This window comes from Phoca vitulina, unplaced genomic scaffold (assembly GCF_004348235.1).
Source record: "Phoca vitulina isolate PV1807 unplaced genomic scaffold, GSC_HSeal_1.0 scaffold22, whole genome shotgun sequence".
In the NCBI taxonomy this organism is placed as follows: Eukaryota; Metazoa; Chordata; class Mammalia; order Carnivora; family Phocidae; genus Phoca; species Phoca vitulina.
Genome location: NW_022589725.1, coordinates 10765361 through 10785102, shown reverse-complemented (window position 1 = coordinate 10785102; position 19742 = coordinate 10765361). Strand labels below are relative to the sequence as shown.

The following is a 19742-nucleotide window of genomic DNA, read 5'->3' as shown; positions in this document are numbered from 1 at the left end:
GGGTGGAGAAGAGGGCTGCAAGCGCGACCTTAGTGGCTTGGGATACCTTATGCAGCCCGGGGGCCAAAACCCATCCTCCTTCCAGTTTGAGCTAGAATCCTCCTCAGACCTCAGACCCTCTGCTCAGCCCACAGACCCTTCCACTGACAGCAAACCTGGCCTCGACCCCCGATCCTGTCTCTGATCCCAAACTCGGACCGCAATCTTGGGCTCGGACCCCAGACCCCTCTTTGGACTCCTAGATCGTTCTCTGATCTCAGACTCCTCCTCCGAACCCAGACCCCTCCTTCAAGAGACCCCGCCTTCACACGCACCCCCAGTCCCACCCCTGCTTCATCCCCAGACGGCTTCTTCAGTCTCTGTCTCTGCTGTCTCTTCAGTCTGCTGTCTCTAAAAATTAGAGACACCTCTTCGGATGTCTCTCCTCGGACATCAGATCTCTCTCCCGACCTCCAACACTTCTCAGATTCCTCTTTCAATCAACCCCTTCTGGGACCCCTGACCTATCAGCATAGGGAACAGTGAGTCCAAACTTGAGTTTGTGTCAGGATCTTTAAAATCAGATCCCCAGATTCCACTCTAGAGATCATGATTTATAGGCTGGGATGGGGTCTCTGGAATCTGGATATTTACCATCATTTTAAAAGGTTTTGATGTGGTTCCGGAAAGGACACTTGGAGAGAGAAATAACGGTGGTTGTGGTATGGCAAGAGTGGGGTGGAGTGTGTTGGGGGGAGTGATAAATGGGGGAGGAATGGGTCTCTGTAATCTAGGTGTCTGGTTTCCATTCCCTCAGCTACCACTTACAAACTGTGTGATATTAGGCAAGACATTTAATCTCCTTGAGTATCAGTTTCCTCATCTGTAAAATGGAGAAAGTAATAGTATTCATTTCAGATAGTTGCAAAGATTAAATAACATGTTGGAAAGTTCTTAGTATAGGATGTGGCACCTACTTAATAAATGCCATAATTATTATTATTGTTATTATTATTTCCTTAATCTCATGAGTTCTCATCTCATCCAGCCCAATCCATTCTCTTCCCACCCTGAGGAATTCCAACTACACTATACTTTGCATTACTACCCCATCTCTAAGGATGGGGGGGGTTCCCTCTCTTGTGAGGCCTTTGCCCAAATTTCTATTGCATAGTCCACAGGCAGAGGGAGGGGACTGGTCAAGCCCCTGGGCTCACATCCTCTCCTTCCCCAAACCGAGGATCCAGGCTCAGAGGTAATAACCAGGACTGTTTGAAAACCTGTTATTACCTCACTGATATGAGGAATTCTTAATCTCAGGAAACAAACTGAGGTTTGCTGTAGTGGTGGAGGGTGGGAGGGATGGGGTGGCTGGGTGAAAGACATTGGGGAGGGTATGTGCTATGGTGAGCGCTGTGAATTATGTAAGACTGTTGAATCACAGACCTGTACCTCTGAAACAAATAATACATTATATGTTAACAGAAGAAGAAGAAGAAGAAGAAGAAGAAGAAGAAGAAGAAGAAGAAGGAGAAGATAGCAGGAAGGGAAGAATGAAGAGGGGGAAATTAAAGGGGGAGATGAACCATGAGAGACTATGGACTCAGAAACAAACTGAGGGTTCTAGAGGGGAGGGGCGTGGGGGGATGGGTTAGCCTGGTGATGGGTATTAAAGAGGGCACGTACTGCATGGAGCACTGGGTGTTATACGCAAACAATGAATCATGGAACACTACATCAAAAACTAATGATGTAATGTATGGTGATTAATATAACAAAAAAAAAAAGGAAGAAAAGAAAATTTATTATGGGCCCAGCAGCTGCAGTGCCACCTGTAGACAGCAGGAGGCATCAGTGCATTGAGAACAGCTTTAGGACTCAGGAGAGGGCTTGGGGAGAGAAGAGAGGGAGGAGAGGGCTGCCCAGAGCTGGGGCCTGAGGAGGGGAGGAAAGGGAGGAGAATGACTGTCTATACTAGGACTGTGTGCCCATTGCCTGTGACTTCCTCCCTACAGAGAGGTTCCTATCTCCTCAGTGAGGTCTGTAGGGCTTGTTATGCTTCAGTGAAGTCTGACCCCCCCCCCCCAATACATGTAGGGCCTGTCTCCACTAAGTGAGGTCAGTGCTCCTTCGGTGGTGTCCATTTCCTCAGTGTAGTGAGAGGCCCCTGTGTGGGGTTTGAGTCCTCTCAGTGGGGTCCATGTCTCTTTAGTAAAGTCTATATCTTCTGTATCTCTTAGGAGGAAGTCCATGTCCCCTCAGTAGAATCAGAGACTTTCAATGTCAGTTATGTCCTATTAGCAGGGTCCACAGCCCTTCATTGAGATCTGAGATCCCCCAGCAAGATCTGTGCTCCCTTAATGGAGCTCCCTTAATGGAGTACCTTCAGTATAGTGTGTGCCCCTTCAGTGCAGTTAATACCTTCTCGATGAAATATCTGTCTCCTCAGTGGGGTCCATGCCCACTCCATGAGGTCTGTACTCCTTCAGAGCCCTGAGACTCTCCCTTAGGATTGGGTAGGCTCTGGGTAATAGGTCTGACCATGGAGAGTTTTTTTGTTTTTTCAGTTTAGGGTGTGCTGGGCTTGTGGTTAGCTGCACAAAGAACAAGGGAGAAGGTGGGAAGAAAGCCTGGGCCAGATGGGGTCACAAGCCCTGTGTAGGCTTCAGGAGGTGGGGACTGCCTGCTTTGACCCTCAGAATCACTCTTGGAGTTAGCTATCTAAGGAGATTTCCTGCTTTGATAGCCTATTCTGTGAATTAATGGGGGTGGGTGGGCCCTTCTTGGTAGTAAGTGCAAGTGGGAGATGGAGGGTCCTTCCTGGCCTCTCCTTTCTAGAGTGGAAGGGCTGGAGGGAAGCCAGAAGTAATTGAACCCAGTTGTGGCAGGTGAGAGGGGTTCCTTGGTGAAATCAAGAGATTGTGAAGGAAAGAAGGGTGTGAGCAATTTTTCCTATTTTGCATAGACTTTAGTATTTTACAAATGTTACCTTCAGCCTGATGAAGGAGAGTCAGGAGACCTAGGTTTGGCCCTAACCTGGTTGTTGTTTTCTCTGTGACCTTGCACAAATTCTTTCCTTTCCCTGAGTTTACCATTTGTGTAATGCGGAGGTGGGTTTATTAGCAAAGACCTGATGGGCCTCCTAGTCTTCACTGGAGTCTTGTACTATAGATCTGGATGGAAATTTGTGGAGGTAGGGAGAGTGAAGACATATCTTCAGGGGTGGGAGAAAATCTGAGCTGGTCCCAAGGTTAGCAGAGAGGGCATCCTGTCCCCAGGCCGTGCCCTCAGCGTCGTGGGAGGAGTTTTTCCTGGGGACAGAAGGGAGGGGTTTAATCAGAATTGGGGAATAGTTCTGAGGGGAAGGGTGTCACAAAGGACCCTACTCCACCTGGCTTTCCAACTCAGTGGGGTGACAGGCTTGTGCAATCAGATCACGGGGCGGCTCCATTATGGGCCTGATCCAACTCCTCTCGGTTGCCCAGTTCTTTCCCGCTCGAGCCCCGCCCTAACCCAACTTCTCATCTGTCACTCCAAGACCCCACCCGACCACGGTCACTCCATGATCCAGCCTCCTCTCCTGTCACATCGAGCCTCGCCACTCCCCGTCACTCCATGACAGCAGAGGGCCCACCTCCTCACTGTCACGCCTGGCCCCTCCCCTCCAAGAGTCGATCCTCTTTTGTCACGCCCGGCCCCGCCCCTTCTGCTCTCACTCTACGGCCCCACCCCTTCCGCAGTCAGCTCCGCCCCCAACCCTCAAGCAGTACTCGACTTTTCCCTGTCTTTGCTAACCCTGGTCCCGCTCCCATCGGGCGTGGCTCCGCCCTCCGGGCCGTTCACCGCCGCGTCTGCCTACGCCACGCCTCCTCCCGCCCTGTGTCTCCTCCTCCCGTAAGGCCCCGCCCCTGGGCCAGCCTGTTTTCCCCGCCTGGACGTCAGGAGCGACCGTGAAGGCTCCTACAGCGGTTGGAACTTGACGCTATGGGGCTTCCGGAGGAGCGGGGCCGAAGCGGCAGCAGGAGCGCGGAGCGGGAGGAGGCTGTAGCCCGGAACCGGGTGCGGAGTTGGTCTCCGCCACCCGAGGTCAGCCGTTCCGCGCACGTCCGGTCGCTGCAGCGCTACCGCGAGCTGCACCGGCGCTCCCTGGAGCAGCCGCGAGGTGAGGCCGGCCCGGGCGGCCCTGGGCGGGGTCAATGAAGAGAGAAGTGGGGGTTTCCAGACGAGTGAGGAATTAGGCGCGTGGCGTGGGGAACGAGGGTTTCGTGAGGAGATCTGGGTTCCTTGGCGGAGTTGGGGTTTCCCTTGGGAGGTTGAAGGGTCTGTGAAGAGATGGGGAGGTTCTTGGAGGAGATGGAAAAGGAGTTCCGGGAGAATATGGGGGTTCTATGGGGAGAAGGAGGGTTCTGTGTGGAGATGAGCGTTCCCTAGGAGTTGGAGAGTTCCTCGGCGACGTGGGGGTTTCGTGAGGAGATGGGGCTTCCTTAAGGATAGTGAAAGTTCCATGAGACAAGGAGAATTCCTCATGTGAAAGGAGGGGTTCTCAGAGGTGAAGGGGCGCCTTGAGGGGAGGAGAGCCATAAAACTTTGCTCCCTTTCGCGCCAAGTCACCCGTTGCCTCCTGACACCTTTTACCTTGTGACTTAGTCTCCGCTGTTGAGGGTCAGTAACCGGTCTGGTTCCCATCCTGCGGTCCCCCAAATTAGTAACGGAGTTCCAGATCTCTTTTTCATGTTTCAGAAATCCCAGTGGAAGTCACTAAAATGCCACGTTTAAAAAAAACCAAGTTAGACTGGGATTGTGATAACTCAGAAATTCTGATTGATAGGCCCATGTCTTTAATAATGTGTAAGGAAAATTCTTTTCTCTTGTCCTCCGTCTGCATAAGGGGTCAAAACTGTACCTGAGTTGGGAGGCAGCATTATGTTTGGCAGTGGGATAAGCATGGGCAATGAATCAAACCCAGAAAAATCTAGATTTAGACCCTGGCTCTACCACTCATTAACTGCACCGTCTTTTTTTTTTTTTTTTTTTAATATTTTTTAGATTTATTTTCTGACAGAGACACAGCGAGAGAGGGAACACAAGCGGGGGCAGTGGGAGAGGGAGAAGCAGGCTTCCCGCTGAGCAGGGAGCCCGATGCGGGGCTTGATCCCAGGACCCTGGGATCATGACCCGAGCCGAAGGCAGACGCTTAACGACTGAGCCACCCAGGCGCCCCATTCACTGCACCGTCTTAAGCAGAGTGTTAAATCTGTCTGAGATTCCTTTTCTTCATCTGCAAGATACAGCTAATAATACTTGCTTCTAGGTTTGTTTGAGGTCCAAAGCAGGTGATAAGTGTGCATTGTAGAGTACGTGATGCACAATAGGCATTCAATAAATGGTGGTTGGTTTGATAACAATAAGAACAACATGGACAAAGTGATTACTAAGTAATGCAAGACAGGGTTGAGTCAAGTGTAGAGTGGTTTATTGTTACAGGCAGAGTCCAAGTTTGAATCCTCAGACCTGTTTTCTTTTCTCTTCCTTCTCTATATTTTTCCCCATCATGAGTTCATCTGTTTTACATCTAATTCTACAATAATAACTTCTGTATACTTAGCCCTGGGCCCAGGACCCACTTACGCCCTGGGCCCAAATTTCATAGGTCTGTAGACCATTTTATTCACACACCTTGATGTTATACCATATTTAACATGACTGTGACTGGGATTTATCAATTTTCCCTCCCAAACCTGCCCTCCCCTTAATTTTCTAATCCCTGTCAATGGCAGTATCCCAAACTAAATCTCTTTCATCATCCTCTCCTCTAATAAGATCTGTCAACCATAGTAGATCTTTTCTATCTATATATCTCATTTAAGATTATTTATCACTTACTGAGCACAAATCCTGTTTGATTTGATGTAGAGACTGTTATCCCCATTATACAAAGAAAACTGAAGCATAGGGAGGTTAACTAACTTGTACGAGGTCACAAAGCCACAAAGCGGTGGATCTGGGATTTGAACTAAGGTAGTCTTGACCACAGAATCTATACTCCTAATAGCTATACTCTTCCTCTTCCTTGACCCCACAGTCTGTCTTTCACCAAATTCTGTTAAATACTCTTTCAAAATGTCTCTGATTACCTTTTCTTCCATTCCCACAGAACCTTTTAATTCAAGGAAGCAGCCTCCTAATTGATTCTCCTGTCCTGTGGTCTCACCCACCTTCCATCTCTCTCATAGAGTTATCTAAAATAAACACTATTAGATTGATATCGTGGAAACACTGCTTTCATATGTCACTTCAAAAACTTCCAATAGTTCTCTATTTCCTCCAATTTCAAATTAAAATTTTGCCTTTCTTTCAAGGTCTGTATAACTAGCTCCACCCCACCTCTCTGTTCTTAACTCCCGCTATTCCCTACCATACCCTTTATTCTAGACAAGTCATTCTCATTGATATACTGGATACACAAAGGTTTCTTTCCCATCTCCTTGCCTTTGCCCATTTCCTTCTGCTCCTCTCTACCTGGTCAAACTCCACCAGTTCCACACAGCATTCCCTGATCATCCAGTCCATGCTCATCTTTTAATCTTCTGAACTTCTTTTGTACTTAGAATGTGTGTCAACAAAACATCCAGATTTCAACACCCCTACCAAAATAGAACAAAACTAAGCGATCATTAAACTCAGTTTTCTTCATCCTTATTGACACATATAAATGTGATTCATAAATACTTTTACATAATCTATGCCTACTCTTATCACTTAAAAATATTTTTGAGTATATACATGTACTCGATGTAGTTGTAACAACAGATGTGATTTTGTATACTGGTTTCTAGCTGTGTGGTCCTTGGGAGAGTTTCCTCTGTTTCCTGAGCTTTAGTTTTCTTATCTATAAAATTAGGATAATTAATGTGTACTTCATAGGGCCGTATAAAAATTTAATGAGGCCCTTTGCCTCATTGCATCTGAGAGAGCAAGATGGGTCCCAGCAGCTCTCCTGGAGCCATCTTAGAAAGTTTGGCCAGGGTTCTCCTTGCTGCGTATGATGAAAACAGCACGGTCTGATTGGGCAATACAGCCTCAATATGGGCAGTGTTCCTGTCAGTACACGAAGGATATAGGCTTCATTAAGTTGGATTAAGTAAGCTTCTTTGAATGGGTCATCCAAGATACCTACCTTAACTGCAGATATCCAGGATACCTACTTTAATGTTAACTCATTGTGCATAAAATAAAAATACTTCAATTTTGAGTGTTTTAATATGAAAAAAAAAGATTCAATGAGGAGCGTCTGGCTGGCTCAGTCAATAGAGCATGTGACTCTTGATCTCGGTGTTTTGAGTTCGAGACCCACCTTGCATGTAGAGATTACTTAAAAATAAAATCTTTTTGGGGCGCCTGGGTGGCTTAGTCGGTTAAGCGGCTGCCTTCGGCTCAGGTCGTGATCCTGGGTTCCTGGGATCGAGCCCCACGTCTGGCTCCCTGCTTGGTGGAGAGCCTGCTTCTCCCTCTCCCTCTGCCTGCCACTCTGCCCACTTGTACTCTCTATCTCTCTGTCAAATAAATAAATAAAATCTTTAAAAAAAAATAAAATGGTAACCCTAGTTTAAAAAAAATAAAAATAAAAAAAATAAAATCTTTTTGACAAAAAGATTCAGTGAGATTAGCCCAGTGCCTAGTACAGGAATGGCATTCACTGAAATGCCACCTACCATTTGCTCTCTCTTTAGTGGCCATTTAGTATTCTTTTGTATTACTACTAGTATTACTAGTTTTCATCAGGTTTTTTTTTTTTTTAATTGTTGGGCTCTTGGGTTGTTTCCAATTTCACTGTTATAAATAGTGTTACTATAAATATCTCTTTAGCAATCACTTCATTTTTTCTTTGGAATTTTTTTCTTATAGTATGTTCCCCAAAATTGAGTTAGCAGATGAAGGGTATAAAAAATTTTATGGCTCTCGTCAGTCATTACCCTGCTATCCAGTAAGATTATGACAATTTCTTACAATGCCATTGTCATATAAGAATATCTCTTTTACAGTACCACTCTGGCACTGGATTTATCTTTTTATTTTTTAATCTTTGTTAGTTTTATAGGTATATAATGGCACCTTGGGAATGACTTAATTTGGATTTCTTGAATTGATTGCAAGTTGTACACCATGTGATTTAGCTTTCAACTGTATTCTGTCTTGCACGTTCTAAAGTATTTCACGTGTTAGTCTTATCTTTCCAACTATTGTATAAACTGAATCATATAACCTTGAGCAAGTCACTTCACCTTTGTGAATTTGGTTTGTTATTGGTGAAATGAAGGGATGATAATCTCTAAAGTTCCTTTCATTGTTATGATTCTACGTGTGTCTCTCCCTTCCCTTCTAGCTCCTGATCCTGTACTGACAATATCCTAAGTGCTCTGCAATTACATGTTTTACCTGTTGAATACATTTTCTCTAGAATAGCCAGGCAAATATTTTAAGATTATTAATCTGATCATGTCCCTCTCCTTGAAATTCTACAATGACTTTCCATTCCTCTTAGGATAAATATCAAATTCCTTATCATGCCCAGAAGGATTGCGTGATCTGCCCAATTTATGTACCAATTCCTGCTATTCTTTCTCTTATTCTTAGTACTTCAGCCTCAAGGAGTTCCTCTTAACACATACCCTCGGTTCCTTTCTATCCCATGATACTCTGTTCCTGGTGGGGAAGTGGAGAAAAACTCCTATTCATCTTTTAGATTTTAGCAAAAATGTCTTCCTCAGGGCAGTTCACATCTTTACTTAGTAACTGTATAACCTAGGGCAAGTTATTTAACTTCTCTGAGCCTTGCTTTTTAAATCAACGAAATGAGAATGAAAATGAAGCCTACTTCTCATGGTTATGGTAAAGACTAAATGAGATAGGAGTGCCTGGGTGGCTCAGTTGTTAAGCGTCTGCCTTCGGCTCAGGTCATGATCCCAGGGTCCTGGGATTGAGCCCCGCATTGGGCTCCCTGCTCGGCGGGAAGCCTGCTTCTCCCTCTCCCACTCCCTTTGTGTTCCCTTTCTTGCTGTGTCTCTCTCTGTCAAATAAATAAATAAAATCTTTTAAAAAAAAAAGACTAAATGAGATAATACATATAAAGAGCTTAAAGTGACATTTGGCACATAGCAAGCAACATTTGGGCAAGATGTAGTCGGAGAAAGAGGTACTCATTAAATCATTGCCGAGAGTGAATGAACAAATTAAGAGAAAGATATTATGTATATTGGAAGACTCTGTGGGTAAAGGATTTCTTCCTTTTACTAATTAATTTGTTAAAAAATTTACTGATTGACCACAATATGCTAAGCATTGTGATAGCACTGGGTGGCTATGATTTGAATAGATGATGAAAAATGGAATGGCAGTTTTGAGGAGGGAAGGAAGAAGTTTGAGTCAAGATTCAGTTCATGGGAATAGAAGGTGGGTTAGGAAAGTAGTAGGTGATAAGATTAGACAGGTAGAGGAGGGATCTAGGTAGTGGGTCCTAGAGTACAGGGCAGAGAAGTTGTAACTTGTTCCTGTCATAGACTGGGAAGCTATTTGAGGATAAATATGTCTGAGAATCTTAGTGATGTCTGGGCTTCCCTTTCTGTTGCAGAGTTTTGGGGAGACATTGCCAAGGAATTTTACTGGAAGACCTCATGTCCTGGCCCATTCCTCCAGTACAATTTTGATGTGAATAAAGGGAAAATCTTCATCGAGTGGATGAAAGGAGCAACTACTAACATCTGCTACAACGTACTGGATCGAATTGTCCACGAGAAAAAACTTGGAGATAAAGTTGCTTTTTACTGGTAAAAACATCTATCTTGAAGTCTATGACAGATAAAAAGTTACCCCTCACATTTATATAGTGTTTCATAGTTCACAAAGTACTTTAAAATCTATTAACTCATTTGATGCTTAAAACAACCCGGCGGAGTAAATAAAGTATCATTAATTTAATCTCAGATGAGGAAAAATACCTCAAGTGAGTGAAATGACTTCCCTAAAATCATTTAACTAGTGTGACATTCAGAGCCAAGTGTCCTGATTTCTAGTCTAGTATTCTTGGCTTGTAGTTGGAGAGAAAAGAGGGGAGAGGGTAAATGGAAGCAAACAGGACTGAGTAGCATTCTTTCTCATTTTGCTTTGGGACGAAGTGGTTATTGAGTTTTTCACTGCTAGGACCACTGTTGTCATCGTTATCTTTGAGCTATAGAACCTGTTGGTTCACAGTCCTTTCTGGAGTTTCCCAGGTGTAATTTGAAACCGGCTCGCATAAACTGAGGGCAGGGAGAGACTGAAGAAAGCAGCAGGCCACTCCAGGTTGGTAGGTGGCAGTTTTAATAAGCAAAGAGAACTTACATACAAAGCTTGTTTTGGGCAGCAGCAAGATGAATGGATCACTGCACTTGCCCTCCAAATCATAAAAGTTTGTAAAGAGGTCCTAAGCGGGCTCAGTACTGTGCAGGTGTTTTCAATACCACATCACCACATTGCAAGGCTATGTCCTTGGAGTAGCCTCTGGGAGCAGGAAAGGCAAATGGAACCCACATTCCAAGGACATGGAAGGGGGTAAGAAGTCTCCTAATGCCAGGATCCAGCTTATGGGTTAGTCAGGTAAATCAGCGGTCACTTCTTTTTGATGACATTCCCCGGTGGTGTCAGACACTATGCTCAAATGCTTAACAAGTATCTCATTTGATACAACAACCGAGAATGCACTGTTTTCCTCAGTTTACATGTGTGAAAACAAGTTCTAAGATGTTAAGTGACTTATCTGAAGCCATACAGCTAATGAGAAGTAGGGCTGAGATTCAAACCCAGGTAGTACAGTTACAGAGTTTACACTCATAACTGTGACACTGTGTTATCCCTCTAATTCTTTACATTAGCTTTTCAGTAGCTTTGCAATATAGGGGAAGAAGTGAAGCACAGAGAGTTACAACAGTGAATAAAGTCATAGGGTAAGTAAGTGGTAGAGCCAGCATTCAAACCAAAGTCTATTTGACTCCTTGTTGGTAACACTAGATATGCTGCCTCCCTAGTGGAAGTTTTTTTTTTTAAGATTTATTTATTTATTTGAGAGACACAGAGAGAGCATGGGGGCAAGTAGTGGGGGCTGGGCAGAGAGAGAGGGAGAAACTTAAGCAGACTGTGCTGAGCACGGAGCCTGATGCAGGGCTCGATCTCACAACCCTGAGGTCATGACTTGATCCGAAACCAAGAGTCGGTTGCTAAACCGACTGAGTCACCCAGGTACCCAGCTTTTTTTTTTAAGTGGGCTCTATGCTAGCAGAACCTAACATGGGGCTTGAACTCATGACCCTGAGACCAGGACCTGATATCAAGAGTCAGCCGCTTAACCTACCGAGCCACCCAGGTGCCCCTTACAGTGGGAACTTTTTAAGACCTCCTCCTTCCAGCAACATAGCTTATAGGTGGTATTACTATACTGAACCCAAATAGGACCTTGAAGTTCCAGTAATTGGGTTGTTGTTTCTGCCACCACCCATGAGCACTTTGAGAATTGATCTGTTTGTTTTTAAGTGAGCCAGTAGGAGCAGCTTGGATGTTTCATGGAAGAGTTAATTGGTACTCAGTCAAAATTTGCCCAGTTTGTATGATACATTGATAAGAGCCCTAATGTGAGCCCAACTCTGCCATTCACTTGCTATATAACACAGGCAAGGCATTTAACTCTCTGAGAGTCCATTTCCTCTTCCATAAAATGGAGATAAGAATTTCACCGTTGTCCTTTCTCATTAGATTGTTAGGAGAATCAAATGAGATGATGTTGTGAAAGCATTTATTATTGGAAAACACTGTACAAATGTGAGTGGTCTATTCACATTGCCATTGCTTAATTTGGGGTTACTTTGCCACCGAAACTCAGTATTCAGTGTCTGTTGGGACTTTCTTTAGCTCCTGTCCTGGGACTTTATGGCTTGAGCCCCACCTGACACGTGGGTTTGCCTCCTAAGTTCCTTAGGGATCAGAAAATCTTTTTTTTTTTTTTTAAAGATTTTATTTCTTTATTTGAGAGAGAGAGAATGAGAGAGAAAGCACATGAGAGGGGGGAGGGTCAGAGGGAGAAGCAGACTCCCCGCCGAGCAGGGAGCCTGATGCGGGACTCGATCCAGGGACTCCAGGATCATGACCTGAGTCGAAGGCAGTTGCTTAACCAACTGAGCCACCCAGGCGCCCAGGGATCAGAAAATCTTTAAAGATATGTAAAGTTCAGGGGCGCCTGGGTGGCTCAGTCGTTAAGCGTCTGCCTTCGGCTCAGGTCATGATCCCAGGGTCCTGGGATCGAGCCCCGCATCGGGCTCCCTGCTCGGCGGGAAGCCTGCTTCTCCCTCTCCCACTCCCCCTGCTTGTGTTCCCTCTCTCGCTGTCTTTCTCTCTGTCAAATAAATAAATAAAATATTTAAAAAAAAATAAAGATATGTAAAGTTCAAATAAAGATATTTAAAGTAATTCAGGTACGTGATGAAAGGCTGAGAAAACATAGGCCAGAGTTGTTCAATGCTCCAGAATCCTGAAGCCCTTCTTTCTAGTTCTCCTGCCATCCAGACCTGAACAGGCTCTAGAGAGCCTCTCTTTCCCCATTTGTAAAATGAGGGTAGTAGACTAGATCAGTGTTTTCTAAAGAATGCTCCAGGAACTACTCATTACTAGAGATATTAGTAGGGGTTTAATTCATGAAACAAATAAGTCTGAGAGATACTACATAATAAATTGCTTTTGTGGGATTCCCAGTGTGTATTAACAATAAAGCCTCCAAGAATTCCTACAGTAAAGATACCTGATTAATTTTTTTAAACATGGGATTACCCAAGTTTATTTGAGCCCCAAACACTTTTTGCAGCATGCTATTAATATTACAAGAAGCAGTATTCCATGGAACACCAATTTGGGAAGCTCTGGACTATATAATTTCTAAATCTGCTTCTAGTGCAAAATTCTATTAACTCCACAACAAGACATCTTCACCCCATTTTTTTTTTAAAGATTTTATTTATTTATTTGAGAGAGAGACACACAGCGAGAGAGGGAACACAAGCAGGGGGAGTGGGAGAGGGAGAAGCAGGCTTCCCGCCGAGCAGGGAGCCCAATGTGGGGCTCGACCCCAGAACCCCGGGGATCATGACCTGAGTCGAAGGCAGACGTTTAACGACTGAGCCACCCAGGTGCCCCTTCACCCCATTTTTAATTAGCCACTCCACCAACAAGAATTTTTAAAGATATTGGATGGTCAGTCATATATTAGGTGTTATGGAAATAGGGGTTGAGGAGTAGGAGACAAGTACCACATGGGCCATTATAATTCAATTATTTTATGTTGATAATGAAGTAAAACCAAGCTACAAATAAATCACATTTGTTATAAAAAAAGTAAAGTGCAAATAGGCCAGATATTTGGTTATTTCCCTTTTTTACCTCCATATTTTTAAATAATATGCTTATACTGCATACTTTAGAAATTATGACTTCCTATTATGATAGATGAGAACTTGGTTCTTATATATTCCTCCAACTTCTTTCTCTCATCTACCTAGCTCTGTTTTTTAGTTAATTTAAAACCAATGTTTACATAAGAGTAATATATTATGATTGCATTTCCTTTTATGCATTTCCTTTTTTGTTTTCTCTGAAATTAAAAATTGCCTACCATTTTTTCTTGCATTATTTGCCTTTATCTTGTTCTCAATATTTTTCAAACTCTCTATCATCATTTATTCTATGAAGTCCTCTTTTTCCTCTAAAATCTTTTGTTTTGGAGTCTGCCTTCTTCCTGCTCCAATTTTTATTAATGCCCTTTTTAAAAAAGGTTTATTTATTTATTTGAGAAAGTGAGACAGAGTGCGCAGTGGGGGGAGGGGCAAAGGGAGAAGGAAAATATTGAAGCGCAGAGCCCGGACGTGGGGCTTGATCCCAGGACCCTGAGATCATGACCTGATCCAAAATCAACAGTCGGCTGCTTAACCAACTGAGCCACTCAGACACCCTTATTAATGCTTTTTAAAATGACATCTTTTCCATGATTTGCTCTAATTGATATACTTCTTTTTTTTTTTTTAATATTTTACTTATTTATTTGACAGAGAGAGACACAGCGAGAGAGAGAACACAAGCAGGGGGAGTGGGAGAGGGAGAAGCAGGCTTCCCGCGGAGCAGGGAGCCCGATGCGGGGCTCGATCCCAGGACCCTGGGATCATGACCTGAGCTGAAGGCAGACGCTTAACGACTGAGCCACCCAGGTGCCCCTCTAATTGATATACTTCTTATGATCCACAGTATGACTTTCTTTTCAACCTAAACTACGTCATTTATATAGCTCTAGTGGCATTAGCAAACCATGTTTGTAGCTCATTGCTTGTTTTGGGGCATGCTCTGAAATAATGCACAGCGGAAATAGTGCTCTTAGAATCATATTAAGGAGGAATTTGGCCTTATACTTTTGGCTTGACACATTGTAGATGTTCATGGAACAATAGTATTTTTAGAACTTGAAGTGACCATTTAGACTCCATCTAGGCCAATTCTCTTTACAGATGGATAGATTAAAGACCAGGATGGCTAAGTGATTTGCTTAAGGGTTATATACCTGCTTGGAGACAGAGCTGAGACCAATCTCCAGATATCCTCATTCCTAGTCAGCTATTCTTTTCACCATATGATCCTACTTCATTATTCTAGTTGTCCAACACTAAGTTGTGACAGTTGAAAAGAGAAATTTGTCATATTAGTCAAATTAATTTGAATTAACTAAGTTCATTTGCTTGCAAATATAAGATAAAATGTGTTATCACGTGTTAATGGCCCAGATCTTGGTCTCACAGAATTGACATTCTGTTTGGAACACCAAATGGGCCTATATAAATCAGCTGGAAAGCAATTATGGCCCAAATTGCAAAGAGCCACTTATACAAATAGTTCACAGAAGGGAGAAAGCATGTAGGGAGTCAGTATGATAACAATTAGGAGAATAAGTTTTGGTACCAGACTAACCTGAGTCCTGTTTCTGCCACTAAATAGCTGTATGATTTGGTACAAATTATTTAATCTCTTTGAGCCTCAACTGTAAAATGTGGATAAAAGTGTCCATCTCATGGAGTTATTGATTGAATAGTATATAACAAACTGATGTGTCCAATTCCTGGTACATTGAAAGCACTCAAAAAATATTAGCCATCATTACTATTATATTGGGACAGTGAGAGGACCAAATTTGTCTGGAGTAAAAGAGTTCATATAGGGAACAATTTATTCACTCAATAAATACTTTTTGTGAAGTTGCTACATATCAGGAACTATTCTGAACAATATCCATGCCTTCATGGAGCTTATATTTCAGCTTGAAGGGAGAGACAGTAAACAAACAAGCCAATAAATATATGACAGGTAGTGATAAGTGCTATAGAAAACTACAGCGTGGCATAAAGGAAAAGGGAATGACAACAAAGAGTGGGGGTTGATAAGGGAAGAACTGTCTGATAAAGGTGACATTTGAGCAGACATTTAGGAAGGAAATGGAGTGTGCCATGCAGATAATTGGGTTGGGAATGAGAAATATTCCAAGTACATGGAAGAGCAAGTGCAAAAGCCCTGAGGTAGGAGTGTGCTGCTGCTTGGTTGAAGACTAGCTGGGAAGATAATGTAGCTGGAGCAGTGTGAACTAGAGAGAGAGTATTAGGAATGAGGTCAGCAGGACACTAGATCATGTAGAACCTTGAAAGTCAATATAGGCTTTTGGGTTTTATTTATAGTGAAATAGGGAACCACTGGACAATCCTGAGCACACAAGTGACAACGATTTGATGTGTATTTAGAATCTTTCTGTCTTTTGAGTTGAGAATAGACAGAAGGCAAGAGTAGAAGCAGGGAGGACAATTAGGAAGCTATTATAGGAATCAGATCAGCAATGTTGGTGATTTAGACCATAGTAGTATCTTGAAGGTGGTTAGAAGTGGTCAAAATCTGGATCTATTTTGAGTGAAGAGCCCATGGAATTTGCTGACTTGGATTGGATGTGGGGAGTGAGACAAAGAAGAGTCAAGGTTGTCTTCAACAGTGGCTGAGGTCCAGGAATGGGAGATTTTTTTTTTTATTAATATATAATGTATTATTTGTTTCAGGGGTATGGGTCTGTGATTCATCAGTCTTAAACAATTCACAGTGCTCACTGTAACACAGACCCTCCCCAGTGTCCATCACCCAGCCACCCCATCCCTCCCACCCCCCTCCACTCCAGCAACCCTCAGTTTGTTTCCTGAGATTAAGAGTCTCTTATGGTTTGTCTCCCTCTCTGGTTTCGTCTTGTTTCATTTTTCCCTCCCTTCCCTATCATCCTATGTCTTTTTCTCAAATTCCCCATATCAGTGAAATCATATGGTAATTGTCTTTCTCTGATGACTTATTTCACTTAGCACGATACCCTCTAGTTCTATCCACATTGTTGCAAATGGCAAGATTTCAATTTTTTGATGGCTGCATAATATCCCATTGTATATATATAACACATCTTCTTTATCCAGGAATGGGAGATCTTGATTATTTTTTGGAGACCTATGAAAGGATTATATGCAGGGGAATGATGTGGTCATAGCTGGGTTTAAGAAGATTAATCTGGATACATATGGAAATGGGAGTGTGAAGCCAGATTGCTGGGAGTTTATTATTCAGGGTAGAGGTGCCTGAACTGGGTTACTGCTGGTGGGAATGGAATGGAAAGATGAAATTTTAAAGTAATTTGGAGGGGTTGGGGCGCCTGGGTGGCTCAGTCGTTAAGCGTCTGCCTTCGGCTCAGGTCATGATCCCAGGGTCCTGGGATCGAGCCCCGCATCGGGCTCCCTGCTCCGCGGGAAGCCTGTTTCTCCCTCTCCCTCTCCCCCTGCTTGTGATCCTGCTCTCACTGTGTCTCTCTGTCAAATAAATAAAATCTTTAAAAAAAAAAAAAAAAAAAAAGTAATTTGGAGGAAAAAAAACAATATAGGTAACTGCATGTGTAGATGATAGAGAGACAGAAAGTTGAGAGAGAAGTCAACAGTCCCCTTAGTCTATATAGCATTTTACCTTTTTCGAAGGCACCTGCTCATCTGATCCAAAAGTTAAATTTGCCCTCCAAACAACTGGTTTCAACCTCTCTTGTACTTTCTTCCTCCTAGTGTGGCCTTAGAGGTGTTAGTAGGGGCTTAATGTGTATATGTGTGAGAAGGTGATCGGTGACAAAGTTACTGGAATAGACATTCAGGGAGAGATAGTCATGGAGGATGTTAGGGGTAGTGCAAGGAGTAGGGATTGGCTAGTTGAAGAGACACTGGGGGACAGTAGAATATTTGGAGGATTAATTAAAGGATTTGTGGGGAAAGGGGAAAAGAGTGGTTGACGGCTATTATTCTGGCAATTTATACTCACTGCTAAATCTCTAGGTTATTCCAGGAGAGGACCCCAGTCTCCAAAACCCAAGAAATTTAGTATAGTCCATTCCTTCCACTGTTTGTTTTTGGTTGCCTCTGGCTGTCATCATCTCTGTGCCATCTCACCTCTCATCCTCAGCTGAATCATTGCCCTATAGCCTCTGACTATTATTAATCCTTCCTTATAAACCAGAGCTTCTGAGAGGCAGGTGACTTTAGGAGTGACCTTTGGACAGAAATTCTGCTCTCAGGATCCCTGTGTGCTTCCAAGTACGAATTCCAGAGTGTGATATTCAGAATTCTCCAGATATCTGTGAGGTATGTGTATGTGTATTTGAGAAGGTAGGAAGATGAGATAAGTCCATGTTCTGACAGGGAGAAGATTGTCAAGGTGATATGGAAAGCCAGACCCTAGAGTGTACTGTCCTAGGACACTACATTCATATCCAAGGACACTGTTAATTACCTAGGTCCATGTTCTGGAGTTCCTTTCAGTGATATGGGAAGGGAAGGACTTTTTGTCCTCCATCTACATCTTCACTGGTTTCACAATAGTGTATTTACTAATTAAAATATACATGGTGTGGAAAAACACTCACTTGAGAAAGAAGATGGCCTCAGACCATCTCTTCCCTTCTCTGGGCCTTCCCTTTTTGGGAGTGGTGGAGGATTAACTACAGATACTCTGCAAGGTCCTTCTTCTGGCGCTTATAGTTCAGGAGTCTAGGATTGTTTCTGAAGAGGAAGTGGTTTTTATAAGTTCTGATGCAACCTATAGGAACTTTATGTGACTCAGTACATGGGCTGGGCTTCTGTTTGAGATGGTGAAATAAAGGCAGGATTTTAAAAGGTTGGGGGTGAAAAGACTGAGGTAGAGAGTCTGCTCCCCTTGCCTGGGGGCAGTACTAGTGCTGGTAGCATACACTTTATGCTAATGGAGGTATGTGGGGAAATAACTGTTGCTGGGAACAGTCTTTCTCCGTTTGAATCTGGGGCAGATTGCAGAGGAGAACTGGAGGATTTCATGTTTAAGGTGGATCTCTAATCTGTTTCTTTCACTTCTCCCTGAGTTTCATGACCCTTGATGCCTTAAAGAATTCCTCCCCAAAGTGGTGAAAATGAGACAAGTAGTCTGTGTTGTCCAAGTCACTGGTCATATTTTTAGAAGTAGGTGGGATATGAATAATAAATGTGTAATAATACTGTTTGTTATAGATTAATATATTATTATATATGCTAATATATGTGATAATAAGTATATAATAAATGGAGACTGTCTGAAGCCTGATTCAGTGTCCTGAGCTCCTGTCAACTTTCTTGAGTTTGTGTCTGGGCCTGACTTCTTATACCATTGTGTTTAGTAAATAATGAGGAGAATGGCTTTAGATAATGCCCTTCTCTGAGCTTTCTTTTTCCCACCTGTAAACTGTAGGGGATGAACAGGATACTTGTTAAAATTACTTCTAGCACTGACCTTTAGAATTGCTGTCCCAAAAGTAGGGAAGTGCAGTAATAGGGCAACTGGGAGAGGTTGGAGGTATGTGAACCTAATGGTGACTTCCTGTCCCTTAAAGGTAGCAGGTAGTCAGGTGGGAGCATGGGCTCTTGCTTTAGGGTAGTCTCACATTTACAAACTTAAGTACAGAAGGCATGGAGCTGAGGATGGGCCTTCTTTCTTTTCTTGGATTTGGTATGAGAGAAATTGGGCACTGATAATGATCCTCAGTGTCTGATACCTTGAACCTCTATCTGAGAATTTGAGGTTCTCAGTTCTAATCCTTTGAGATAATTTATTTTTTATTTTTAAAAGATTTTCTTTATTTATTTATGTGAGAGAGAGAGTGAGCGAGCGAGCAAAAGAGAGAGAGAACACAAGCGGGGAGGGGCAGAGGGAAAGGGAGAACACTTCCCCCTGAGCAGGGAACCTGACATGGGGCTCGATCCCGGGATTCCAGGATCACGACCCGAGCTGAAGGCAGATGCTTAACCAACTGAGTCACCCAGGTGTGCCCCTCCTTTGAGGTCATTTAGTCTACTTCCTAAACAAAGCAGGAATTATAGCCCCAGCTCCATCCCCAGCAATCCCTATGTGTGATCATTCTGATTATGGAACACTGCCAAGACCACAGAGTTCACTCACTATCTGTCCCATTGTTGGGCATCTCTGCTACAAAGTTCTTAGATATATTCCCTCCCTATAACTTTCTCTCCACTCAATCCTCTTTCTTTGGTTTTCGTTCTATTTTCTGGGGCTACATAGAGTAATCCTATTTTGTGATAATTGAGGGCAGTTATTATATCCCTTTGCTAGGCTGAATGTGGAATTAT

The 19742-nt window shown here is 43.3% G+C and overlaps 1 protein-coding gene across 3 annotated transcripts in view; it reads left to right on the top strand.

Annotated features, from left to right (window-relative positions):
* Window positions 1-3753: 3753 nt before the first annotated feature.
* Window positions 3754-19742, top strand: part of ACSS2 (acyl-CoA synthetase short chain family member 2) — a 47330-nt gene continuing 31341 nt past the window's right edge. The window contains exons 1-2 of one of the 3 annotated variants that reach the window (XM_032420083.1): window positions 3754-4141; window positions 9608-9803. In XM_032420083.1, coding sequence (XP_032275974.1) covers window positions 3964-4141; window positions 9608-9803 — 374 coding nt within the window. In that variant the 5' untranslated portion in view covers window positions 3754-3963. The remainder of the gene's footprint in view (window positions 4142-9607; window positions 9804-19742) is intronic. The other 2 variants (XM_032420082.1, XM_032420084.1) reach the window with 2 other exon arrangements.